The 20,519-nt window shown below is 47.0% G+C and overlaps 2 protein-coding genes across 2 annotated transcripts; both read right to left on the reverse strand.

The window, feature by feature from the left end:
* Positions 1-5,959: 5,959 nt before the first annotated feature.
* Positions 5,960-7,836, reverse strand: LOC123396115 (olee1-like protein). The gene is made up of 2 exons (XM_045091160.1): positions 7,525-7,836; positions 5,960-6,809 (listed from the first exon to the last, which is right to left on the reverse strand). Exons 1-2 carry the CDS (start codon positions 7,721-7,723, stop codon positions 6,187-6,189), a joined length of 822 nt encoding a protein of 273 aa, XP_044947095.1. The 5' UTR covers positions 7,724-7,836; the 3' UTR covers positions 5,960-6,186.
* An 8,282-nt stretch (positions 7,837-16,118) lies between these two features.
* LOC123396116 (bidirectional sugar transporter SWEET11-like) lies at positions 16,119-17,837 on the reverse strand. The gene is made up of 5 exons (XM_045091161.1): positions 17,677-17,837; positions 17,503-17,539; positions 17,034-17,406; positions 16,821-16,940; positions 16,119-16,674 (listed from the first exon to the last, which is right to left on the reverse strand). Exons 1-5 carry the CDS (start codon positions 17,732-17,734, stop codon positions 16,399-16,401), a joined length of 864 nt encoding a protein of 287 aa, XP_044947096.1. The 5' UTR covers positions 17,735-17,837; the 3' UTR covers positions 16,119-16,398.
* Between the last annotated feature and the right edge of the window lie 2,682 nt (positions 17,838-20,519).

The raw sequence follows: 20,519 nt of genomic DNA on the forward strand, positions 1-20,519 counted from the left end.
TCAAATATACCTGATTTTTCTTTGCCCGCCTTCTTATCTGCCAGATACTTGGGGCAATTGCGCTTCCAGTGACCCATACCCTTGCAATAGAAGCACTCTGTTTCAGGCTTAGGTCCAGCCTTGGGTTTCTTCGGCGGATTGGCAACAGGCTTGCCGCTCTTCTTCGAATTGCCCTTCTTGCCTTTGCCGTTTCTCTTGAAACTAGTGGTCTTGCTCACCATCAACACTTGATGCTCTTTACGGAGTTCAGACTATAGCTTGGTGGCAGTGATTGAAGGATTCTGTCAGTGATAGCTTCTTGCGGGAGTTCAATCCCCAGTTCAGCTAGACGGTTTGAGTACCCAGACATTTTGAGCACATGTTCACTGACAGACGAGTTTTCCTCCATCTTGCAAGCATAGAATTTATCAGAGGTCTCATACCTCTCGATCCGGGCGTTCTTCTGAAAGATAAACTTCAACTCCTGGAGCATCTCAAATGCTCCATGACGCTCAAAGCGACGTTGAAGTCCCGGTTCTAAGCCATACAAGACTGCACATTGAACTATTGAGTAGTCCTCCTTACGCGCTAACCAAGCGTTCTTAACATCCTGATCAGCCATAGCGGGTGGTTCATCTCCTAGCGCAGCATTAAGGACATAATCCTTCTTTCCAGCTTGTAAGATTAGCTTAAGATTACGAGCCCAGTCTACAAAGTTGCTTCCATCATCTTTCAACTTAGCTTTCTCTAGGAACGTATTAAAATTCAGGATGACACTTGCGTGAGCCATGATCTACAACACAAATATATTCAAAGTGGACTTAGACTATGTTCAAGATAATTAGAGTTCAACTTAATCAAATTATATGCTAAACTCCCACTCAAAAAGTACATCTCTCTAGTCATTTGAGTGGTTCATGATCCACTTACACTATCCCAAGTCCGATCATCACGTGAGTTGAGTATAGTTTCAGTGGTAAGCATCCCTATGCTAATCATATCAACTATATGATTCATGATCGACCTTTCGGTCTCATGTGTTCCGAGGCCATGTCTGCACATGCTAGGCTCGTCAAGCTTAACCCGAGTGTTCCGCGTGCGCAACTGTTTTGCACCCGTTGTATGTGAATGTTGAGTCTATCACACCCGATCATCACGTGGTGTCTCGAAACGACGAACTGTAGCAACGGTGCACAGTCGGGGAGAACACAATTTCGTCTTGAAATTTTAGTGAGAGATCACCTCATAATGCTACCGTCGTTCTAAGCAAAATAAGGTGCATAAAAGGATTAACATCACATGCAATTCATAAGTGACATGATATGGTCATCATCACGTGCTTCTTGATCTCCATCACCAAAGCATCGACACGATCTTCTTGTCACCGGCGCCACACCATGATCATCCATCAACGTGTTGCCATCGGGGTTGTCGTGCTACTTATGCTATTACTACTAAAGCTACATCCTAGCAAAATAGTAAACGCATCTGCAAGCACATATGTTAGTATAAAGACAACCCTATGGCTCCTGCCGGTTGCCATACCATCGACGTGCAAGTCGATATTTCTATTACAACATGATCATCTCATACATCCAATATATCACATCACATCGTTGGCCATATCACATCACAATCATACCCTGCAAAAACAAGTTAGACGTCCTCTAATTTTGTTGTTGCATGTTTTACGTGGTGACCAAGGGTATCTAGTAGGATCGCATCTTACTTATGCAAACACCACAACGGAGATATATGAGTTGCTATTTAACCTCATCCAAGGACCTCCTCGGTCAAATCCGATTCAACTAAAGTTGGAGAAACCGTCACTTGCCAGTCATCTTTGAGCAAAGGGGGTTACTCGTAACGATGAAACCAGTCTCTCGTAAGCGTACGAGTAATGTCGGTCCAAGCCGCTTCAATCCAACAATACCGCGGAATCAAGAAAAGACTAAGGAGGGCAGCAAAACGCACATCACCGCCCACAAAACCTTTTGTGTTCTACTCGAGAAGACATCTACGCATGAACCTAGCTCATGATGCCACTGATGGGGAACGTCGCATGGGAAACAAAAATTTTCCTACGCGCACGAAGACCTATCATGGTGATGTCCATCTACGAGAGGGGATGAGTGATCTACGTACCCTTGTAGATCGTACAGCAGAAGCGTTAGAGAACGCGGTTGATGTAGTGGAACGTCCTCACGTCCCTCGATCCGCCCCGCGAACAATCCCGCGATCAGTCCCACGATCTAGTACCGAACGGACGGCACCTCCGCGTTCAGCACACGTACAGCTCGACGATGATCTCGGCCTTCTTGATCCAGCAAGAGAGACGGAGAGGTAGAAGAGTTCTCCGGCAGCGTGACGACGCTCCGGAGGTTGGTGATGATCTTGTCTCAGCAGGGCTCCGCCCGAGCTCCGCAGAAACGCGATCTAGAGGAAAAACTATGGAGGTATGTGGTCGGGCAGCCGTGAGAAAGTCGTCTCAAATCAGCCCTAATTGCTCCATATATATAGGAGGAGGGAGGGGGACCTTGCCTTGGGGTCCAAGGGACCCTCAAGGGGTCGGCCGAGCCAAGGGGGGGAGGACTCCCCCCCCCCAAACCGAGTTGGACTTGGTTTGGTGGGAGGAGTCCCCTTCCCTTCCCACTTCCTCCCTCTTTTTTTTTTCTTTTCCTTTGATTTCCTTTTCTTGGTGCATAGGCCCCCTTGGGGCTGTCCCACCAGCCCACTAAGGGCTGGTGTGTCTCCCCAAAGCCTATGGGCTTCCCCGGGGTGGGTTGCCCCCCCCCCCCGGTGAACTCCCGGAACCCATTCGTCATTCCCGGTAACTCCGAAAACCTTCCGGTAATCAAATGAGGTCATCCTATATATCAATCTTCGTTTCCGGACCATTCCGGAAACCCTCGTGACGTCCGTGATCTCATCCAGGACTCCGAACAACATTCGGTAACCAACCATATAACTCAAATACGCATAAAACAACGTCGAACCTTAAGTGTGCAGACCCTGCGGGTTCGAGAACTATGTAGACATGACCCGAGAGACTCCTCGGTCAATATCCAATAGCGGGACCTGGATGCCCATATTGGATCCTACATATTCTACGAAGATCTCATCGTTTGAACCTCAGTGCCAAGGATTCGTATAATCCCGTATGTCATTCCCTTTGTCCTTCGGTATGTTACTTGCCCGAGATTCGATCGTCAGTATCCGCATACCTATTTCAATCTCGTTTACCGGCAAGTCTCTTTACTCGTTCCGCAATACAAGATCCCGCAACTTACACTAAGTTACATTGCTTGCAAGGCTTGTGTGTGATGTTGTATTACCGAGTGGGCCCCGAGATACCTCTCCGTCACACGGAGTGACAAATCCCAGTCTTGATCCATACTAACTCAACTAACACCTTCGGAGATACCTGTAGAGCATCTTTATAGTCACCCAGTTACGTTGCGACATTTGATACACACAAAGTATTCCTCCGGTGTCAGTGAGTTATATGATCTCATGGTCATAGGAATAAATACTTGACACGCAGAAAACAGTAGCAACAAAATGACACGATCAACATGCTACGTCTATTAGTTTGGGTCTAGTCCATCACGTGATTCTCCCAATGACGTGATCCAGTTATCAAGCAACAACACCTTGTTCATAATCAGAAGACACTGACTATCATCGATCAACTGGCTAGCCAACTAGAGGCATGCTAGGGACGGTGTCTTGCCTATGTATCCACACATGTAAATGAGTCTTCATTCAATAAAATTATAGCATGGATAATAAACTATTATCTTGATACAGGAATTATAATAATAACTATACATTTATTATTGCCTTAGGGCATAATTCCAACACCGCATACTTTACATTAACCATGTCTCTTACTACAACCGTAGTCACCCCGCACCTAGACACATCCACACCAGAAGGACCCTCACGTACGATGTGCCCATAAAACACTAACAAATTTTCCATAGTACCTAACAAGCAGCCATATTTACATCGTTAGTCCATTAAAAATCATATTATTATATTTATATTGTAATAACAACATCCATTACTTATCTTTTTTTACATATAACAATTTAAAAAATACTCGCAGACGATTGTACATCTACGCATAATAATTTATATTGTACCATTTGTCGTGACACTACATCTATAAAATAAATAGAAGATGAATTACAATATGTCATTCATACCTCTGGTTTAATAAGGATATCCTTCTAAATACAAAATATCGCCAGTATAATATCAGCGAATTCCACCTATTTTCATATGAACAAAAATATTACACACATAATTATTTTCGTGCTAGCAAAAGTTTTAAAATACATACTGCATGCATATATATATATATATATCACGAGTCATATATCTACGGGGTTGACAAATTATCACATAAACAAATATATTACACACGCGTCTTGCATGTAATAATACTAATGGAGTTAACATATTATTACATGTTTTTAACAAAAATGCTAGTTACATACACATTTTTTCGGCTGCTTTCTAAATACCAGTTGCATGCAAACACGAACAAATCATCGGTAATATATGAACAGAGTCGACCTATTATCACATGAACACAAATATGAACAGAGTCTCATACCTTGATCTTCAACTTAGTAGTTCATATCGCATGACAAAATAGTTCCACAAAAGTGATAATACACTCCCTAAGACAAAAGATAAATACATACTTAGAAACTAATCAAACAAAATAAAACATCATGCATGCAAACATGATCAACAGAAATGTAAAGCTCTTACCTTGATCTATCTTTTTTCAACTACAACGTCTTCAAAATAGTTTCACAAAAGTGATAATACACTCCCTAAGACAAAAGAAAGCACATACTTAGAAACTAATCAAACAAAATAAAACATCATGCATGCAAACAAGACCAACATAAATGGAAAGCTCTTACCTTGATCTATCTTTTCCTTAACTGCAACGTCTTCAAAATTTAACTTTAAACCATCCAAAATCGCAACTTAAACCTTCATATGGAGTAGTTCTTGAGAAGAGAGTGAGAAAGAGAAAGAGAAGAGAGTGACACAGAAGGCAACGGCAGGAGAAGAGAGTGAGAGAGGAGGCAGCGACGCAGTTCGTTTATAAAAAAGAAGTTTCACACTCTTTTGTCGGTGAAGAACGGGAAAATTGTGCCACTGTTTCGTCGGTGGAGACTGTCTCAGCGTAGGAATCAACGATCCTGGAAATCAGCGCAGTCAGTGGCAATCAGCGCCGCAACAGTATAGGCCGCTTCGTCCCGAGGCGGCAGGTCCCGCCTGGCCGCCAGTTGCCGAGGCGGCAGGGCCCACCTCTCTGTCGCCGTTACGTTGCCGCGATGCGGGAACGGAATCTCGCGTCGGTCGCCTGGGCTCGTGGCGGCAGCCCTGTCGGCCGCCTGTGCTCGTGGCGGCAGGCCCCAGCCGCCTCGTCCGGTGGCAGCAGGTGGCACGTGTCACCTGGCGCACCTGCCGCCACGGAAGGGTGGGGGTCTTTTCCGTAGATTTCATCCATATGTGGTCTTTTTCGACAAATGCACTCGGCTAAGGGTCTTTTTGGACAAAAATTGGTATCTTCGTGCTGTCTTCCATTGTAGGAGTGTCCACACTCCACAGGTTCACTGTCCATCTGAAAAATATCTTAGTTGGATAATGCTAAAATAATAAAATACTGTGTGCAAAGGAAAAGCTGGTCCTTGCTTGCAGAAGAAAAACATTGAGCTTGCAGCGTGCTTGACAAAATGCTACCACTAGCTGTTGTGTTGCTAGGATCCGAGAGAAGAGACAAGGCAGCGATTCTGATCAACTCTATTTCCAGCAATCGGTTGCAGACATGTGTGTGCATATCTCTTCGTGCCATGTGCAAATTGGGCAACACTCAACTGTCCTTCAGGCATTGCATTCTAATGCTATCATGTTAAAGAAATCGATAACCCCTGATAAGAGAAAAGAAATCTAGAAGGCTAGCAATGATCATGACTACGAATTCGATCGTACCACATGCAGACACATTTATCAGGTCAATGAGCACCATGCCAATGGCGGCAACACCTAGCATGCATGACAAGCAGTCAAGCAATAAAGAAACTAAATTTCTAACAATTGATCTTGGCAAGAAGGCTGAAATCTCGTGTCTTGTCAAGCTTCTCCCTGAAGTTCTGATTCTGAAGCCGGCCGGCCGTTTTATGGCCGGGCAGCCGATCGTTGTGGTGGCGGGAAACGTTGGAACGGGGGCGGCGCCGACGATGACCCCGGTGCCGGCTGGTAGAGCGGGAAAGGCATGAAGGGCGGCTGCAGGAACGGCACCAGCCACTCCGGCACGTGGAATGGCCACGGGAACGACACCGTCCCTCCGGCGGCTCCCGGCGCGGCGGGCGACGGGAGCCCAAACGGCGGCGGCCAGAAGAGCGGCAGGAACGGCCAGAAGAAGAGCGACGACCCGAACGCACTGCTGCCGCCATTGCCGCCGCCGTGGCAGAGCGTGCGGTCCCGCTTGGCGGGGCGGAAGTTGAGCGCGTTGAGGTTGAGGAAGCACGCCGCGGCGCCGCGGGAGCCCCGGAGCGCGATGTGCTGCGTGGAGCCGCGGAGGCCCGGGACGTTGCAGGCGGCCGAGGAGCTCCGGACGAGCGTGGCCCGGCACGCCGACCGGAGCTCGTGGCCCTCCCGGCACTCGAAGCCGTCGACGGGGGGCACGTCCAGCTTGTACACGCCGTGCTGGTCCGTGGTACGCTCCGCCTCCAGCGAGATCTCCTCCGGCGCCGCGCTGGAGTTCACCTTGAAGTTGCACTGGATCAGCACCCGAGCCCCTGCATCACATTTGCACCACAGCGCCTGCTACCATTAGTATAAATTCAGAGTGTGAGGAGCTCTTGTGTTGAACACAACAGTAGAAACAACAGGATTTGATTGTTTGCTGCTAATTCACAGGGTTAATCTGGTTCAGAGTTCATTGCAACAAACAAAAAAGAAACAGCAGAATTTGATAATTTCCAGCTAATTCACAGGGTTAATCTGGTTCAGGGTTCATTGCGATTCGCAGACCTTGCAGTTAACAAATCTGTTAACAACACGCAGCCAATAACTACTCAAACAAACACAGGTTAAAAAGCATGCTGAATTAATGCCTCCTCACTCCATATCTTTCTTTTACCTTTCAGCCGAGCCTCCTCGGCCCATATCAGAGACACGCTGCTGATGCGAATATATGAGTTCTTCAGACGAGTGAAACTGCAGTGTTACTCTGAAGCAACTTGTCGTGTCTACTTATCAGTTAATTTATACCGCAATGTAGTAGCAGAACTCTACATTGACCAGGAGATTCGCTGCAAAAAACTGTTGCAAGAATACAAGGAATACTGAATGTACAAGTGTATGCCTGGTTAAGCAGCTAGAGCTAGCTAGCACATTCTAGCCCAGAGGAAACAAAAGTACTACTAAATTAGCATGGAGTGCAATGCAGAGCAGGATGGCGATGAGAAGGAATGGTAACTGAAGAGAGCAATGCTGCGGCTGCGTGTGCACCTTTGAGGAAGAAGCTGTGCTTGGAAAAGGTGTTGTTGGAGCAGGCGTCGCAGTAGACGGAGCCGACCACCGTGATGTTGCTCGACTTCCTGGCCTCGGCGCCGCCGCCCAAGAAAGACACGGCCACCGCCAGCACCACCACCACAGGCAGCAGCGCCATGAACGGCGCGGCGGCGGGAGCTCTGCAGCTCCTCGCCATTGCGGCCGCGAGATCAGGTGGCTGGCTGGCTAGCTGGCAATGGGGATGAGGTTGCGGGGAGAGGGGTGGGATGGGGAGAGAGGGGAGGATGGAGGCTAGAGGTTACAATGGAAGAGAACAAATGCATGTGAACCGGCTTGGACTGGCGCGGAGACATGGAGACGAAGCCGGTCAAGCACTAGCTGCTGCTGCTGCTGTGTGTGGCGCGGTGGTCTCTCTTCCTACTTTTTTTGGTTTGCCTTTTTCTCTTTTTTGCTCGCCGGAGATTGGGATGGATGCAGCCATGCATGCTCTGCATGGATGCACGTGATTGGGTCTATGGACTATGGGACCAGGTGTATGTGATTAGAGTCGTCATGTTCCGGTGCAAAATAATCGCTGGAGTTGAGTACATCTCGTCTGTGCTTGCTGGGATTAGACGCACCCGGTTAGGCCACACACAAAAAATTGAACATAGTAAAAAAAAATGTAGAGTAAGCATTGTCTATTGTAATACTGTATTACTCACATGTAAAGTTTCAGGACAAAATGACTTACGAGAAATTATTGGCAAAAGGACAAAGAGCGCAAGTACAAACTATGTGAATAGTAAGCTTAGTATAGTCGGTTTTGTTTTTATTCATTCAGCATACCACCAGACAATGTTTGTTCCGAAAAGGTTTCAAAAATACTTTCAACACGGTTTTTATTCATTCAGCATACCACTAGACAATGTTTTGTTTTTATTCATTCAGCATACCACCAAACTATTTTTACCCATGTCCTAAGGTCTATTTTCGACAAATCGTGTTCTTACAAAGCAAAACAAACAAGCAAAATGTGATGGGAATCGTTTTCCACCCGCGCGCCGGTCGCCCCCTGGCGCGCGCGGGCCCTTGCAACATTTTTCCCACTCGCGCGCTTCTCTGGTCAATGGATGCAACCTTTTTTTCTAAATATGTTGCAACCAACGTCATTTTTGCTTTAAGCGTTTTTTTACTATTTTTTGTCCCAGTAAAAAAGCTGCATATGCGTTTGGTTGCAATTCCAGTTCGTCGGATTTTTCGTTACAATCGATGGTTTTTACTTTTTGCTACAACCATGTTAATTTTTGCTACAACCGACATCATATTTTGCTGCAACCGTTCACTAAAAAAGTTGCATACACGTCACGTAAATATTTGTTACAACCGGCGTTTGACTTTTGCTACCACGTTGTTGGGGAACGTCGCATGGGAAACAAAAATTTTCCTACGCGCAAGAAGACCTATCATGGTGATGTCCATCTACGAGAGGGGATTTCCGATCTACGTACCTTTGTAGATCGCACAGCAGAAGCGTTAAGAAACGCGGTTGATGTAGTGGAACGTCCTCACGTCCCTCGATCCGCCCCGCGAACCATCCCACGAACCGTCCCGCGATCCGTCCCACGATCCACTCCGATCTAATGCCGAACGGACGGCACCTCCGTGTTCAGCACACGCACAGCTCGACGATGATCTCGGCCTTCTTGATCCGGCAAGAGAGACGGAGAGGTAGATGAGTTCTCCGGCAGCATGACGACGCTCCGGAGGTTGGTGGTGATCTAATCTCAGCAGGGCTCCGCCCGAGCTCCGCAGAAACGCGATCTAGAGGAAAAACCGTGGAGGTATGTGGTCGGGCTGCCGTGGAAAGTTGTCTCAAATCAGCCCCAATACCTCAGTATATATAGGAGGGAGGGAGGGGAGGAGGCAGCCTCAAACCCTCAAGGTTTGGCCGAAATTTGAGGTGGAGGAGTCCTACTCCAATCCTACTTGGAGTACGATTCCACCTTCCCACTTGGAAACTCTTTCCACCTTGTGTTTTTTCCCTTCTCAAACCTTATGGGCCTTAGTGGGAACTTATTCCAGCCCACTAGGGGCTGGTTTATCTCTTCCCATAGCCCATGAGACCCCTTGGGGCGTGACACCCCTCTCGATGGTCCCCGTCACCCCTCCCGGCACTCCCGGTACACTACCGATGAGCCCGAAACTTTTCCGGTAATGCTTGAAAACTTTCCGGTAACCAAATGAGGTCATCCTATATATCAATCTTCGTCTCCGGACCATTCCGGAAACCCTCGTGACGTCTGTGATCCCATCCGGGACTCCGAACAACATTCGGTGACCAACCATATAACTCAAATACGCATAAAACATCGTCGAACCTTAAGTGTGCAGACCCCGCGGGTTCGAGAACTATGTAGACATGACCCGAGGGACTCCTCGGTCAATATCCAATAGCGGGACCTGGATGCCCATATTGGATCCTACATATTCCGAAGATCTTTATCGTTTGAACCTCAGTGCCAAGGATTCATATAATCCCGTATGTCATTCCCTTTGTCCTTCGGTATGTTACTTGCCCGAGATTCGATCGTCAGTATCCGCATACCTATTTCAATCCTGTTTACCGGCAAGTCTCTTTACTCGTTTCGTAATACAAGATCCCATGACTTACACTAAGTCACATTGCTTGCAAGTCTTGTGTGTGATGTTGTATTACCGAGTGGGCCCCGAGATACCTCTCCGTCACACGGAGTGACAAATCCCAGTCTCGATCCATACTAACTCAACGAACACCTTCGGAGATACCTGTAGAGCATCTTTATAGTCACCCAGTTACGTTGTGACGTTTGATACACACAAAGCATTCCTCCGGTGTCAGTGAGTTATATGATCTCATGGTCATAGGAACAAATACTTGACACGCAGAAAACAGTAGCAACAAAATGACACGATCAACATGCTACGTCTATTAGTTTGGGTCTAGTCCATCACATGATTCTCCTAATGATGTGATCCAGTTATCAAGTGACAACACTTGCCTATGGTCGGGAAACCTTGACCATCTTTGATCAACGAGCTAGTCAACTACAGGCTTACTAGGGACAATGTTTTGTCTATGTATCCACACATGCACTGTGTTTCCAATCAATACAATTTATAGCATGGATAATAAACGATTATCATGAACAAAGAAATATAATAATAACTAATTTATTATTGCCTCTAGGACATATTTCCAACACACGTACCATCAGCTTCGTTTTTTTGCTACGATCACGTAGATTTTTTTTTTGCTACAAATTTTATTTTTTGTTGCAACCGTTGAAAAAATTGCTGCATCGCATGAAAATTTTGCTGCATAGGGAAAAAAATATTGCATGCGGATCCAACGGTGCGGACGACGCGGGGTTGGTGGATCCTGCGGCTCGCGCGTTGCCGGCCGAAAGTTTGGGCCGGCGCGCCGGCCCAGATCAGTTCCCAAATGTGATTGAAACAAATTTGCTTCAGCTCGGATTTTTTACATGTCCATCCTTTAGGTCAGATGTAGTTAAGTAGCCGCACCCGCTGATAGTGGCGGAGCCAAGAAAGGACTTTAGGGTGTGCAAATCTCAAGAAAAAAGAAACTCAACCTAATCTTTTGGACTAAATTAGTACTCCCTCCGTCGCAAGATAAAAGTGACTCAAAACTGACTTAATTTTATACTAAAGTTAGTACAAAGTTGAGTCACTTTTGAGTTACTTATAGAAAGTTGAGTCACTTTTAAGTCACTTATTTTGGGACGAAGGAAATACATACTAAACAAAATCTCTAAATTATGGATCGGCCACGGCCCATCATGCCCACACGTTGGATCCGCCACAAGCCTGCTGAGTGTAAAATTAATCAAATTTTATAAAAAAAGTATATCAACATCTACAAAATTATAATTATATAATGTAAAAAATAATGATATGATGCATCTAATAATAATTATTTGGCGTTGTAAATGTTGATAATGTTTCCTGTAAATATACTCAAACTTTATGAAGTTTGACATCATACAAATCTTATATACAAAGTAAAGGAAATCGAAGGGAGTACAAGCACAAATCCCATGTACTCGAATTTGAGGACTTGAGGAGAAACCCTGACAAAACTCTTGTGCTCCATATTGTTATTTTTAGTGGACAACTATATTTAGATTGGGCGCTGCTATGTATCACTTGAAGCAATAGGAGGCAGCAATTGTACACACCGTGTTTCAAAAGTAAATGGTTCCAATAATATATATTTTTGAAAATATGTTTACTTCATTAATTTTGGAAGAAAACAGTTTGAAATAGAAAAAAAATGTTATTTGCATGTTGCAAAAATATAATGTTCTCTCATATGTAAGAAAGTTTATGCAGTTTAAGAAAATATTTTGTACTTTTATAGAAATGAGAACTTATATATCTTAGTACACAAGCATGTCAAAAGTGCATTTAATTTAAGAAATGTATCGTATTCTACAAAAAAAACATGTACTTATAAGGTAACCATATATTTCCAAAAGATGTTTCTGAAGATTTCAAAAAAAAAATGTGTTTAAAAAATTGTTCGTGTAGTTTTGAAAAGTGATAGCATATTAAACAGTGTTATTGTAATTTAAAATTTATTTCATACTTTGAATAAATTTAATTGCAGAGAAAATGTTCCAATACTTTCTAAAATGTCCTTATATTTTCTAAAAGAGTTCACTCATTTTGAACATAATCATGAGTGTATACAAAAATGTTTAAACTTTAGTGAAAGGAACAAACGTTCTGCATCAAACAAATAAAGTTAGAAACCGAAAAATGAGAGACAAATCGCTATCTCTACTACTTAAATAGGAAGCTAGATTTCATGTTTCACTTTTTTTAAACCACTGGTTCGCTCAACCTTCCACATATGATAATCAATTACCTTAATTTGGTTATCTTCTGAACAAATTAAATTTAAGTCCGCTTACTAAGCTTGTCATCAAACTATAAGGTAAATCATGAATAAGATTTGATAAACATTTATTCACATAATTTGCATTAATATGGGCAGGTAAATCATAACTACTATATTAAAATATATATTTCTCGTTGCAATGCATGGGCATTGTCATATACAGGAAAAAACAGAAAGCAACCAAGGCCTCGAGATGGAGTCGTACTACCGTCAACCCCGGACGGACGGACCAGTGAGGCGGTTCCAAGCCGAATGGGCTGAGGGTACAACCGGTAAAACTTCACATAGCAGGGCTCGCGGGCGTACGGACGGCCGTTGTGGGTGCACCCAAAACCTCCTAACTGATGCCTTGGGTGTCAGTTAGGGGTTCCGACGTTCATCACGCAGTGAAGCGATGGGGCGCACATGGTTCGCTCAGTGAACGGTTGACAGGCGACGGTTGCTCACTTTTTTTTTACACTTCGAGGGATCATCACTTGATCGGACAACTATTAACCTTTGTGGGAAAAACACACAAAAAAACTCATGAATTCAAGAAAGTTCATTGATTAGAAAAAAAAACACAAATTCAAACAAGTCCGATAAAGTCAGAAAAAACCATGATTTTGGAAAATATGGTTTGAAAAAGATCACATATTTTTAAAGAAAATTTAGGATTTTAAATTTTTCATCAATTTTAAAAACAAATATGGGTTTGAGAAAAGTTCACAGATTTAAAGAAATCATGAATTTGAAAACAATATGTAGATTTTGAAGAAACAACGTAAATTTACAAAAGTTTATGAATTTCATTATATTCGTACTTTTGAAAAAGTTCACATGATTTGAAATGTTCAGAAATTTGGAAATAATATTTTTTTTATTTAGAAAATGATCATGAATTCGAAGGAAACTTCAATTTTTAAAGAACAGCATGCATATAAAAAAATGAAAAACAGAATTTAGAAATTTTTTGAATTTAAAAAATGCACTTGATTTTTTTTAGAAATTCAATGAAAAACAAAAAAATAGGAATGAAGAAAATTTTAAAACTGAACAACTACCAGTTCTTAAAATTACGGTCCAAAAGCTTCCCTAAACTGGCCTGGAAACCTCCTAAAACCGAGGAGGAATCTTCCCTCTTGTGGGCTGCATTTGTCTCGCCATTTGGAATCGAAGGGGTTGTACGATGTTTTGTAAAATACTCAATCACTCCGTGCGCTTAAGAGCAACTCTAGCAGAACCCGCATAATGTCGGTCCGTAAAACGCGTTTGCAGTTCGCGCAAAACCCTTTTGCGGGCCGGCGCGGGCTGACATGGATGCACACCCCCAAACGGATCCGTATAAAAGTATATTCGCCGAATATGCTTTTATACGAGTCGGCTTTTGCGGGGTCTGTTTGGACACGGTCGCGTCGCACCGAAAACAGAAAACGCTCAATTCTCGTATTTGACATAAGTTCTCACAAATAAGTTCAAATTCAAAAAACATAACACAATTTTACGGGCAAATAAAAGCCAAATTGAGTTCGACAAACACAAAAGAGGGTCTTGCATCATCTTGGTCGATCTTCACTCCGCGCCATCGAGTCCATCTTGAAGTTCATCGGCATTGCCACCATATGAACCAGAGAAGACCATTCTCCTCTTCAAGATCTCTCTCCTTGTCATATCATGTCATGTTTTGGTGAGGTCGTCCATGTCATCGCGGTTTATTAACATGATCTTGTTCTCTTCGGCGAGCAACAAAGATTCTTTGTCGATCAACTTTCACTTCTCGCACTTTTGGAGCAACTCCCAACAATGCTCTAGTTTGAAGAATTTGCCTTCCGAAACTTCCATGTCTTTGTATCTATGTTGGACAATCTTGTCCTACACAATGTGAACAAAGTGATGTAATCAATTCTCATGATGCAAATATGATTACACACAACTTAAACAAAGGCAAAACAAACTCACATAGTCGGATTCCACGGTCTCACTTGGAAGTGCATTGCGTACTTGCTCCAAGCAAGCTGCCCAACGGCTGCACATAGGCTTGATATTCTCTCAACGCCCTTCAAGCGACCGAAATTTGCGTGGAGTCCTATTAGGATACTTTGCTATAATGCGGAAGTATTGATCTTCGATCCTTTTCCAATATCTCTTGATGGTTTGAGAAGTACCCGTGCATACATCAAGAGACACCGCACTCCATGCTTGGATCAAAGCTTCATCTTCCAAGATCGTGTAGTTCTTCAATCTTTGGCTATATTGAACATTGACAAGTCACGAGCTATCGCAACAAATGGCGAAAACGAAAGGAATTGACCATGACCGAAGACGCATACCTTCCGGCCATTTCGTTGAACACCTCGCTTGTGGGGGAAGCGACACCGTTGAACGCCATCGCCGGGGCATCTCTTTCCGGGATGGAGTGAGAGGATGAAGGAGCCAGAATCCTCTTCCTCTTGACGCCCGCGGCCTTGGTGACCTTCTCCGCCGCCGGCCGAGATCGCACAACAGCGTTAGCACCCGGAGCACGAGCCTTCGCGGTGGGGGATGTCGTATTTCTGCCCGGCACGACCACGTTCCCCTGCCGCTTGCGGGCAGGCGCGACGCTAGCTTGAGCGACGGCGGGGCCAACATGGCCGGCGACGAGATCCACCCGAGGGGAAGGAGCGTGCGCGGCCTCGACGGTGACGGGGGGCTGCAAGGAGGTGTCCATGGCGAGGAGAGACGGCCGCAGAGGATGCACCGGAGCGTGCGGTGGCGAGGCAATGGTGGCGGCGGGTGAGGGGGAGCGGGAAAGGACGCGCGGAAATGTCCCTCCCGCCAAATCTTGCTGCGGATAGAGGCTGAGCTCGGATCGGCCTCCCGGCCCGTGAAACTAGAGGTTGGGGAGAACTTTTGCCGCGCCCCGCAAAAATATTTACGGGCCGGGGCGGGATGCGGTGTCTGATCAGGCAGGTTTTTCGCCCCGACCTGCACTTTGACGGTTATTTTACGGGTCGGGACGGGATGCGGGCTCTCCTAGAGTTGCTCTAAGGCCTCAACACCAAACTCACCTCGATCACTTTTCACTTGTTGCTCGATACTAACATCGTGCTCCTGATTCCCCAATTGAGCAACAGCTCTTGGTGGATTCCAGCCCGGGCCCAGTAATCCGTGGCTTTCCAGTCCAATTGGTACTACGGTTATGTGCTTCTTTTCCCAGATTTAGATTTTTCTTAATTAGGAAGTCTCACTTTAGAGTACAAGTTAACAAGAATTTGCTCCCGATTTCATTTCAAAGAAAATAAATTGACATAAATCATATATGGCCATTGGTCGTATTAGCTAAAAAGGAAGAAGAAAAACAAGTTGCTGGGCTTAATGCTAAGCATCCCCTTTGATCGTGTTGTATTCGTGAAGTGAGCACGCTAGGGTTCAAGTCTCATTCAGTGGGAAAAGATGTTCATGTCGACTACAAGGCGGTCTCGAAGTGTTTCTTTGAATTTGAATATATTTTTATTGACACAAATCTTTTTATATACAATTTATATTTTGTTAGTTAAAATCATGGTTAAAATATGACCTAAAATACGAGGAGGACTAGTAACCAGGACAGGACAGAGGTAGGACGTGCGAATAAAGAGGGACATGCAAGTGCAACACACATTAGTGCAGTATCAGTTCGCAGTAGCATCACTGAATAAACGACGAACGCGATCGAGCTTCTGTTTATAACTTTATTTCCCAGGGCACATGGAATGGTAGATCAATTACTTGCCCGGCCAACCGCTATATCAGACCCTTGGACGACAACACACACGAATGTGCTACTTACTACTCCGTACAAACCATCAGTAACGAACGACTGAAATTAATAAGAACTATATAAACGTATTTCTATTGGCGGTCGATTTGCCAATCATCCGTGAGCCATCTCCTGCATGAATGCACCCGTGCGTGCGTGCGTGCATCGGCCATCAGAATGCCTTGATGTAGCCCTTGCGCGGGGTGGGCGAGCTGATCTCCTGCTCCATCTTCTGCAGCTCCGCCAGCATCGGCAGCGTGCTCACCGTGAGCATGGCCACCGCCGGGTGGGTGCCCTCCGGCAGCTCCACCTCCTGCTGCGCCGCCGCCTCCGTGGACACGTCGTGGATCCCCGTCGGCAGGACCAGCGCCGACGTGTCGGGCTTGCGGTAGCAGAAGTAGAGCGTCATCTGGGCCACGCCGAAGAAGAAGCCGCCCACGTTCGGGAGCTGCACGCATGCACATACATACATACATACATACATACACGAGTCAATCTCAAGTGCCGTGCGTAATAAGTACTAACATATACGGATGGATGGATGGTTAATTAGCGTTGGAAGAAGCTGATCGATTGTAGAAGAAGGAGATGTACCGTGACGTAGATGTCCTTGGTGAAGAGGCCGTAGAAGAACCATGCGACGGCGCTGAGGGTGAGGAAGAAGGAGAGCGAGAAGGGCATGTACTCGGCGCTCTTGGTCTTGATCACCACGAACTGCATGCACGCATTAATTAGTTTAATCTCATGGCCTTGATCACTCAAACTAGAGGAGCAGCAGTAGTAGCAGTAGAGGTTAAGAGCAATTACGATGACGGTGAGCGGGGCAACGAAGACGGCCATGGAGAAGGCGAGGCAGACGCTGCCGAGGACCTTGACGCGGCTGGGCTGGGGCACGAGGAAGACGGTGACGGCGACGATGAGGGAGAAGGCGGCGACGTTGAGGAGGAGGAAGAAGGCGAGGGCGCGCATCCTGGCGGGCCTGGGCGCGTACACCAGGTAGAGCACGATGTAGAAGGCCTCGACGACGCAGCCGAAGGCGTTGATGGTGAGCAGCGGGCTGGAGTTGGTCTTCACCAGCGCGTAGAGGATCCACAGCGTGCAGCTGAAGAGCGCCACCACGTACGGCACCGAGCTGAACCCCTCCGTCGACTTCTTCCGGTACACACGCAGGAACGTCGGCCTGTCCAAACACTCGACGCATAAAATCACGGTGATCACAACAGGAGATGCATTCATGCATGCAGAAGATTAACGTGCTCGATGGGGCCGGGCTTACGTCGGTGCGAGGAACACCAGGAAGGATATGATGTTGCCTGCAGGAAAAAAAAAAGGAACGAGAAATGACGCTCCGTGTAAGTGAGGCTTAATCATGTGACAAAACAGTGGTTTGGAAATGCATGCATGGATCGACACTTGAGCAGCATGCATGCATGCATGGATGGATGCCTACCTAGGATGCCGAAGGCAGAGGCCCACGGGTGAGCCATGGAGAAGAGCCCTCCTGCCATCCTGATCAGCGGTACAAAGCAGAAACAGTAACTAAGCAGAGCAGATGGGTGTATCAGCTCTATGTTCTTTTCCTTCCCAGAGACTAGGGAAGGCAGTGCTTGTGTGGTTTTTCGAACGGGAACAAGTATAGTGTATATATAGCCGAGCCCCTCCCCGTCCCCGCTCTACGACGACGAGTTCGTAGTGGAATTCCAGGGCCAGCCTGCAGCCACAGTGGTGAAAATTCAGCAAGTGTGCGTGAGTGCGTGGTTACGCATGCATCGGTGTATCATGCATGTAAACATGTATGCATACATCCTTTCCCAGATGAAGAATACGTGGTCGAACAGCATTTGGACATATTACCGGAAGCAAAAAAGGGCTATCGGTTACTGCCATATACAACGTGCTGTTTAGCAGCTGCGTGCGCGCGCGTAGCCACTCTACAAGGACAATGTTACGAAATCGAAAGTGGTACAAGGAGTAATGCAAACGTGCGCATGTTCATTGGCTCCACAGAACCACTGTGTAATTAAGTAGAGGCTAAAACAGAAAGAGAAACCAAAGCATAATAATGCTTAAATATGTACGCCTTCACAGCAGTTCAATTACTTTTTGGAGAGTTAGCGCGTGCAAGTAACAATGCCATATGATGCATTGATTTGGTGCATCAACTGGTGTGAGCCTTGCATCCATACGTACATGCTGTTATCGATCGATCGATCGCCACTTCGCCAGCGGGATATGATGCTATCGTTGTATCCCGCTGAAAAGATATGTGCATGCACGCAGCTACAGGTAGGCCGGTAGCCGTTGAGTATAGCTAAAACCTGCAGCGAGTGCCGAAGTGGCCGCCGCGGTGAGGGCTATGCATTTTCCCTTCCGGTCAATACAGGTGTGTTTGTCAGCTGTTCTCACCCTAGCATGCTAAGTATAGACATGATGAATACATTCATCTTCAGTTGTTTGATGGTCATGCATGTGTTGTGACATGTTTGGATGAGACTGTGTTTGGTAGGAAGAGGGAGGAGGAAGAGGTGCACTGCGAGGGAGGAAGAGGAGGGAGGTGCACTCGGGCTCGGCGCAGGGGGGAGGGGGGCCGCCGAAGCTCGGGCTCGGCGCAGGGGGGGGAGGGGGCTGCCGGAGCTCGGGCTCGGCGCAGGGGGGGAGGGGGGCGCCGGAGCTCGGGCTCGGCGCAGGGGGGAGGGGGGCCGCCGGAGCTCGGGCTCGGCGCAGTGGGGGAGGGGGCCGCCGGAGCTCGGGCTCGGCGCAGGGGGGGAGGGGGGCCGCCGGAGCTCGGGGCGATGGGGCGAGGTGCAGGGGGGAGCGACGGGGCGAGGCGCAGGGGGTGAGCGACGGGGCGACGGGGCGACAGGGTGCATGGGCTCAGCATAGCTCGCCTCAGCTCGCCTCTTGCTGAGGCCCTTTTTTGCATCAGTTGATGCATGCTCTCCTCAGCCCATACACCCTACCAAACAGCGAAAAGTGGGTCGGGGAGGGAACTTTTGGGCTCATACACTCTCCATGCAGGCTACCAAACACGTCCGCCCTACGTGAACTGACCTGACCTTACAGCCGACACGTCACACCCGGCACTGAACGATGCAGCAGCTAAGCTAGCTGTTGAGTGTGGCATCTTTCGGTCCGTTCGGTTACACAACTCAAGGCTAGATCGTTTCGATGCAGAAAGGATAGTCAAGGGCGTGATGTTTCCCAACTTTTGGACGCATGGTACAATGCACCTGCACGGGCTTAACGATCGCCATCATGCGTGTGTGATATTAAGTTACCCATCACTGCCGTCCACAGGTCTCTTCCCTCTTTCATTTTTACCCGTGTATATGTATGTATGCTCTCCCCACCGTCTCTTTCACTTTACAGTTGCATCGCACCACAGTAGATGAAGCCAGGCGCGAGAGGCATTTTATTTTAAGCGCGTGCAAGTACGTACATCGTGTATGCATGCAGCAGCGGTGGGCTGCTTTTCTGCGCCGTGCCACTGGCGAGGAGAAGAAACGGAAACATCTCAGTGCTGGTTCCACGCGCAGCATCGACCGATCAATTCAAGCTATGCCTGATACCTAGGCAAATTATCACCTGCAGAGTAGCTGGTTAACAGTGCTCCGTCCATCCAGTTGCTGCTGCTGTGAATAATAATGCATGCAGCTGGGTCCGCGTGTGCATGCCTTTCTCCGAGAGAGACGAGAGATGGGTCGACTCGACTCGACTGGCAATTTGGCAAAGCTGACGGTGACACGAGTGGCTTGAGACGCCCATCCATCTCCATGCGTGCGAGGTCAAGCGGGCTAGTGGGGTTCGTACGTGTGCAACCGGCCTCGGAGAATCTCTGAGGGAGAAAATGAACGAAATGGTGTCTGAGCAAGCTACGCGTGGACGCATGATGGTACGGCATGGTACGTTCGGTGGCCAAGTGGCACTAAATTCGCCCACTAGTGCGTGCTACCAAGATGCAGAGTCAGATTCCGTTAAGGTGGAGATCAACATGCATGCATGCAGAAGAATATACCCCCGGCCCCCGAGCTTCCGTTCTGTCTGGCCTCCAGGCTTCCAGCCAGCACGGCGCCTCGCCAAGGAACACATGCACCGATGCACGGGCGCACGGCGCAATGATGCCAGAGCAGTAGGGCACCATTGCGAGTGACGTAGGCGTAGTTACCATGAACTGTATTGTCATCTGCACACAAAATCGCAGCAGATCAGCACGCCTAGCTAGCTAGCTGCCTGCATTCGGCTCGACGTGCTCGGTGCTCCTCCCATCCTCTGCGACTTGCTGCGACCGGCTCG

The sequence above is a fragment of the Hordeum vulgare genome, chromosome 5H, assembly GCF_904849725.1.
Source record: "Hordeum vulgare subsp. vulgare chromosome 5H, MorexV3_pseudomolecules_assembly, whole genome shotgun sequence".
Classification (NCBI taxonomy): domain Eukaryota; kingdom Viridiplantae; phylum Streptophyta; class Magnoliopsida; order Poales; family Poaceae; genus Hordeum; species Hordeum vulgare.

Bases quoted from the DNA above. Each gene is read 5' to 3' on its own strand.
- LOC123396116 (XM_045091161.1), bottom strand. From the start codon at position 17,734: ATGGCAGGAGGGCTCTTCTCCATGGCTCACCCGTGGGCCTCTGCCTTC. The intron at 17,540-17,676 runs GTAGGCATCCAT...TTTTTCCTGCAG, and splicing joins CTCTGCCTTCGGCATCCTAG to GCAACATCATATCCTTCCTG. The intron at 17,407-17,502 runs GTAAGCCCGGCC...GTGTTTGGACAG, and splicing joins CTGGTGTTCCTCGCACCGAC to GCCGACGTTCCTGCGTGTGT.
- LOC123396115 (XM_045091160.1), bottom strand. From the start codon at position 7,723: ATGGCGAGGAGCTGCAGAGCTCCCGCCGCCGCGCCGTTCATGGCGCTG. The intron at 6,810-7,524 runs GTGCACACGCAG...AATGTGATGCAG, and splicing joins GCACAGCTTCTTCCTCAAAG to GGGCTCGGGTGCTGATCCAG.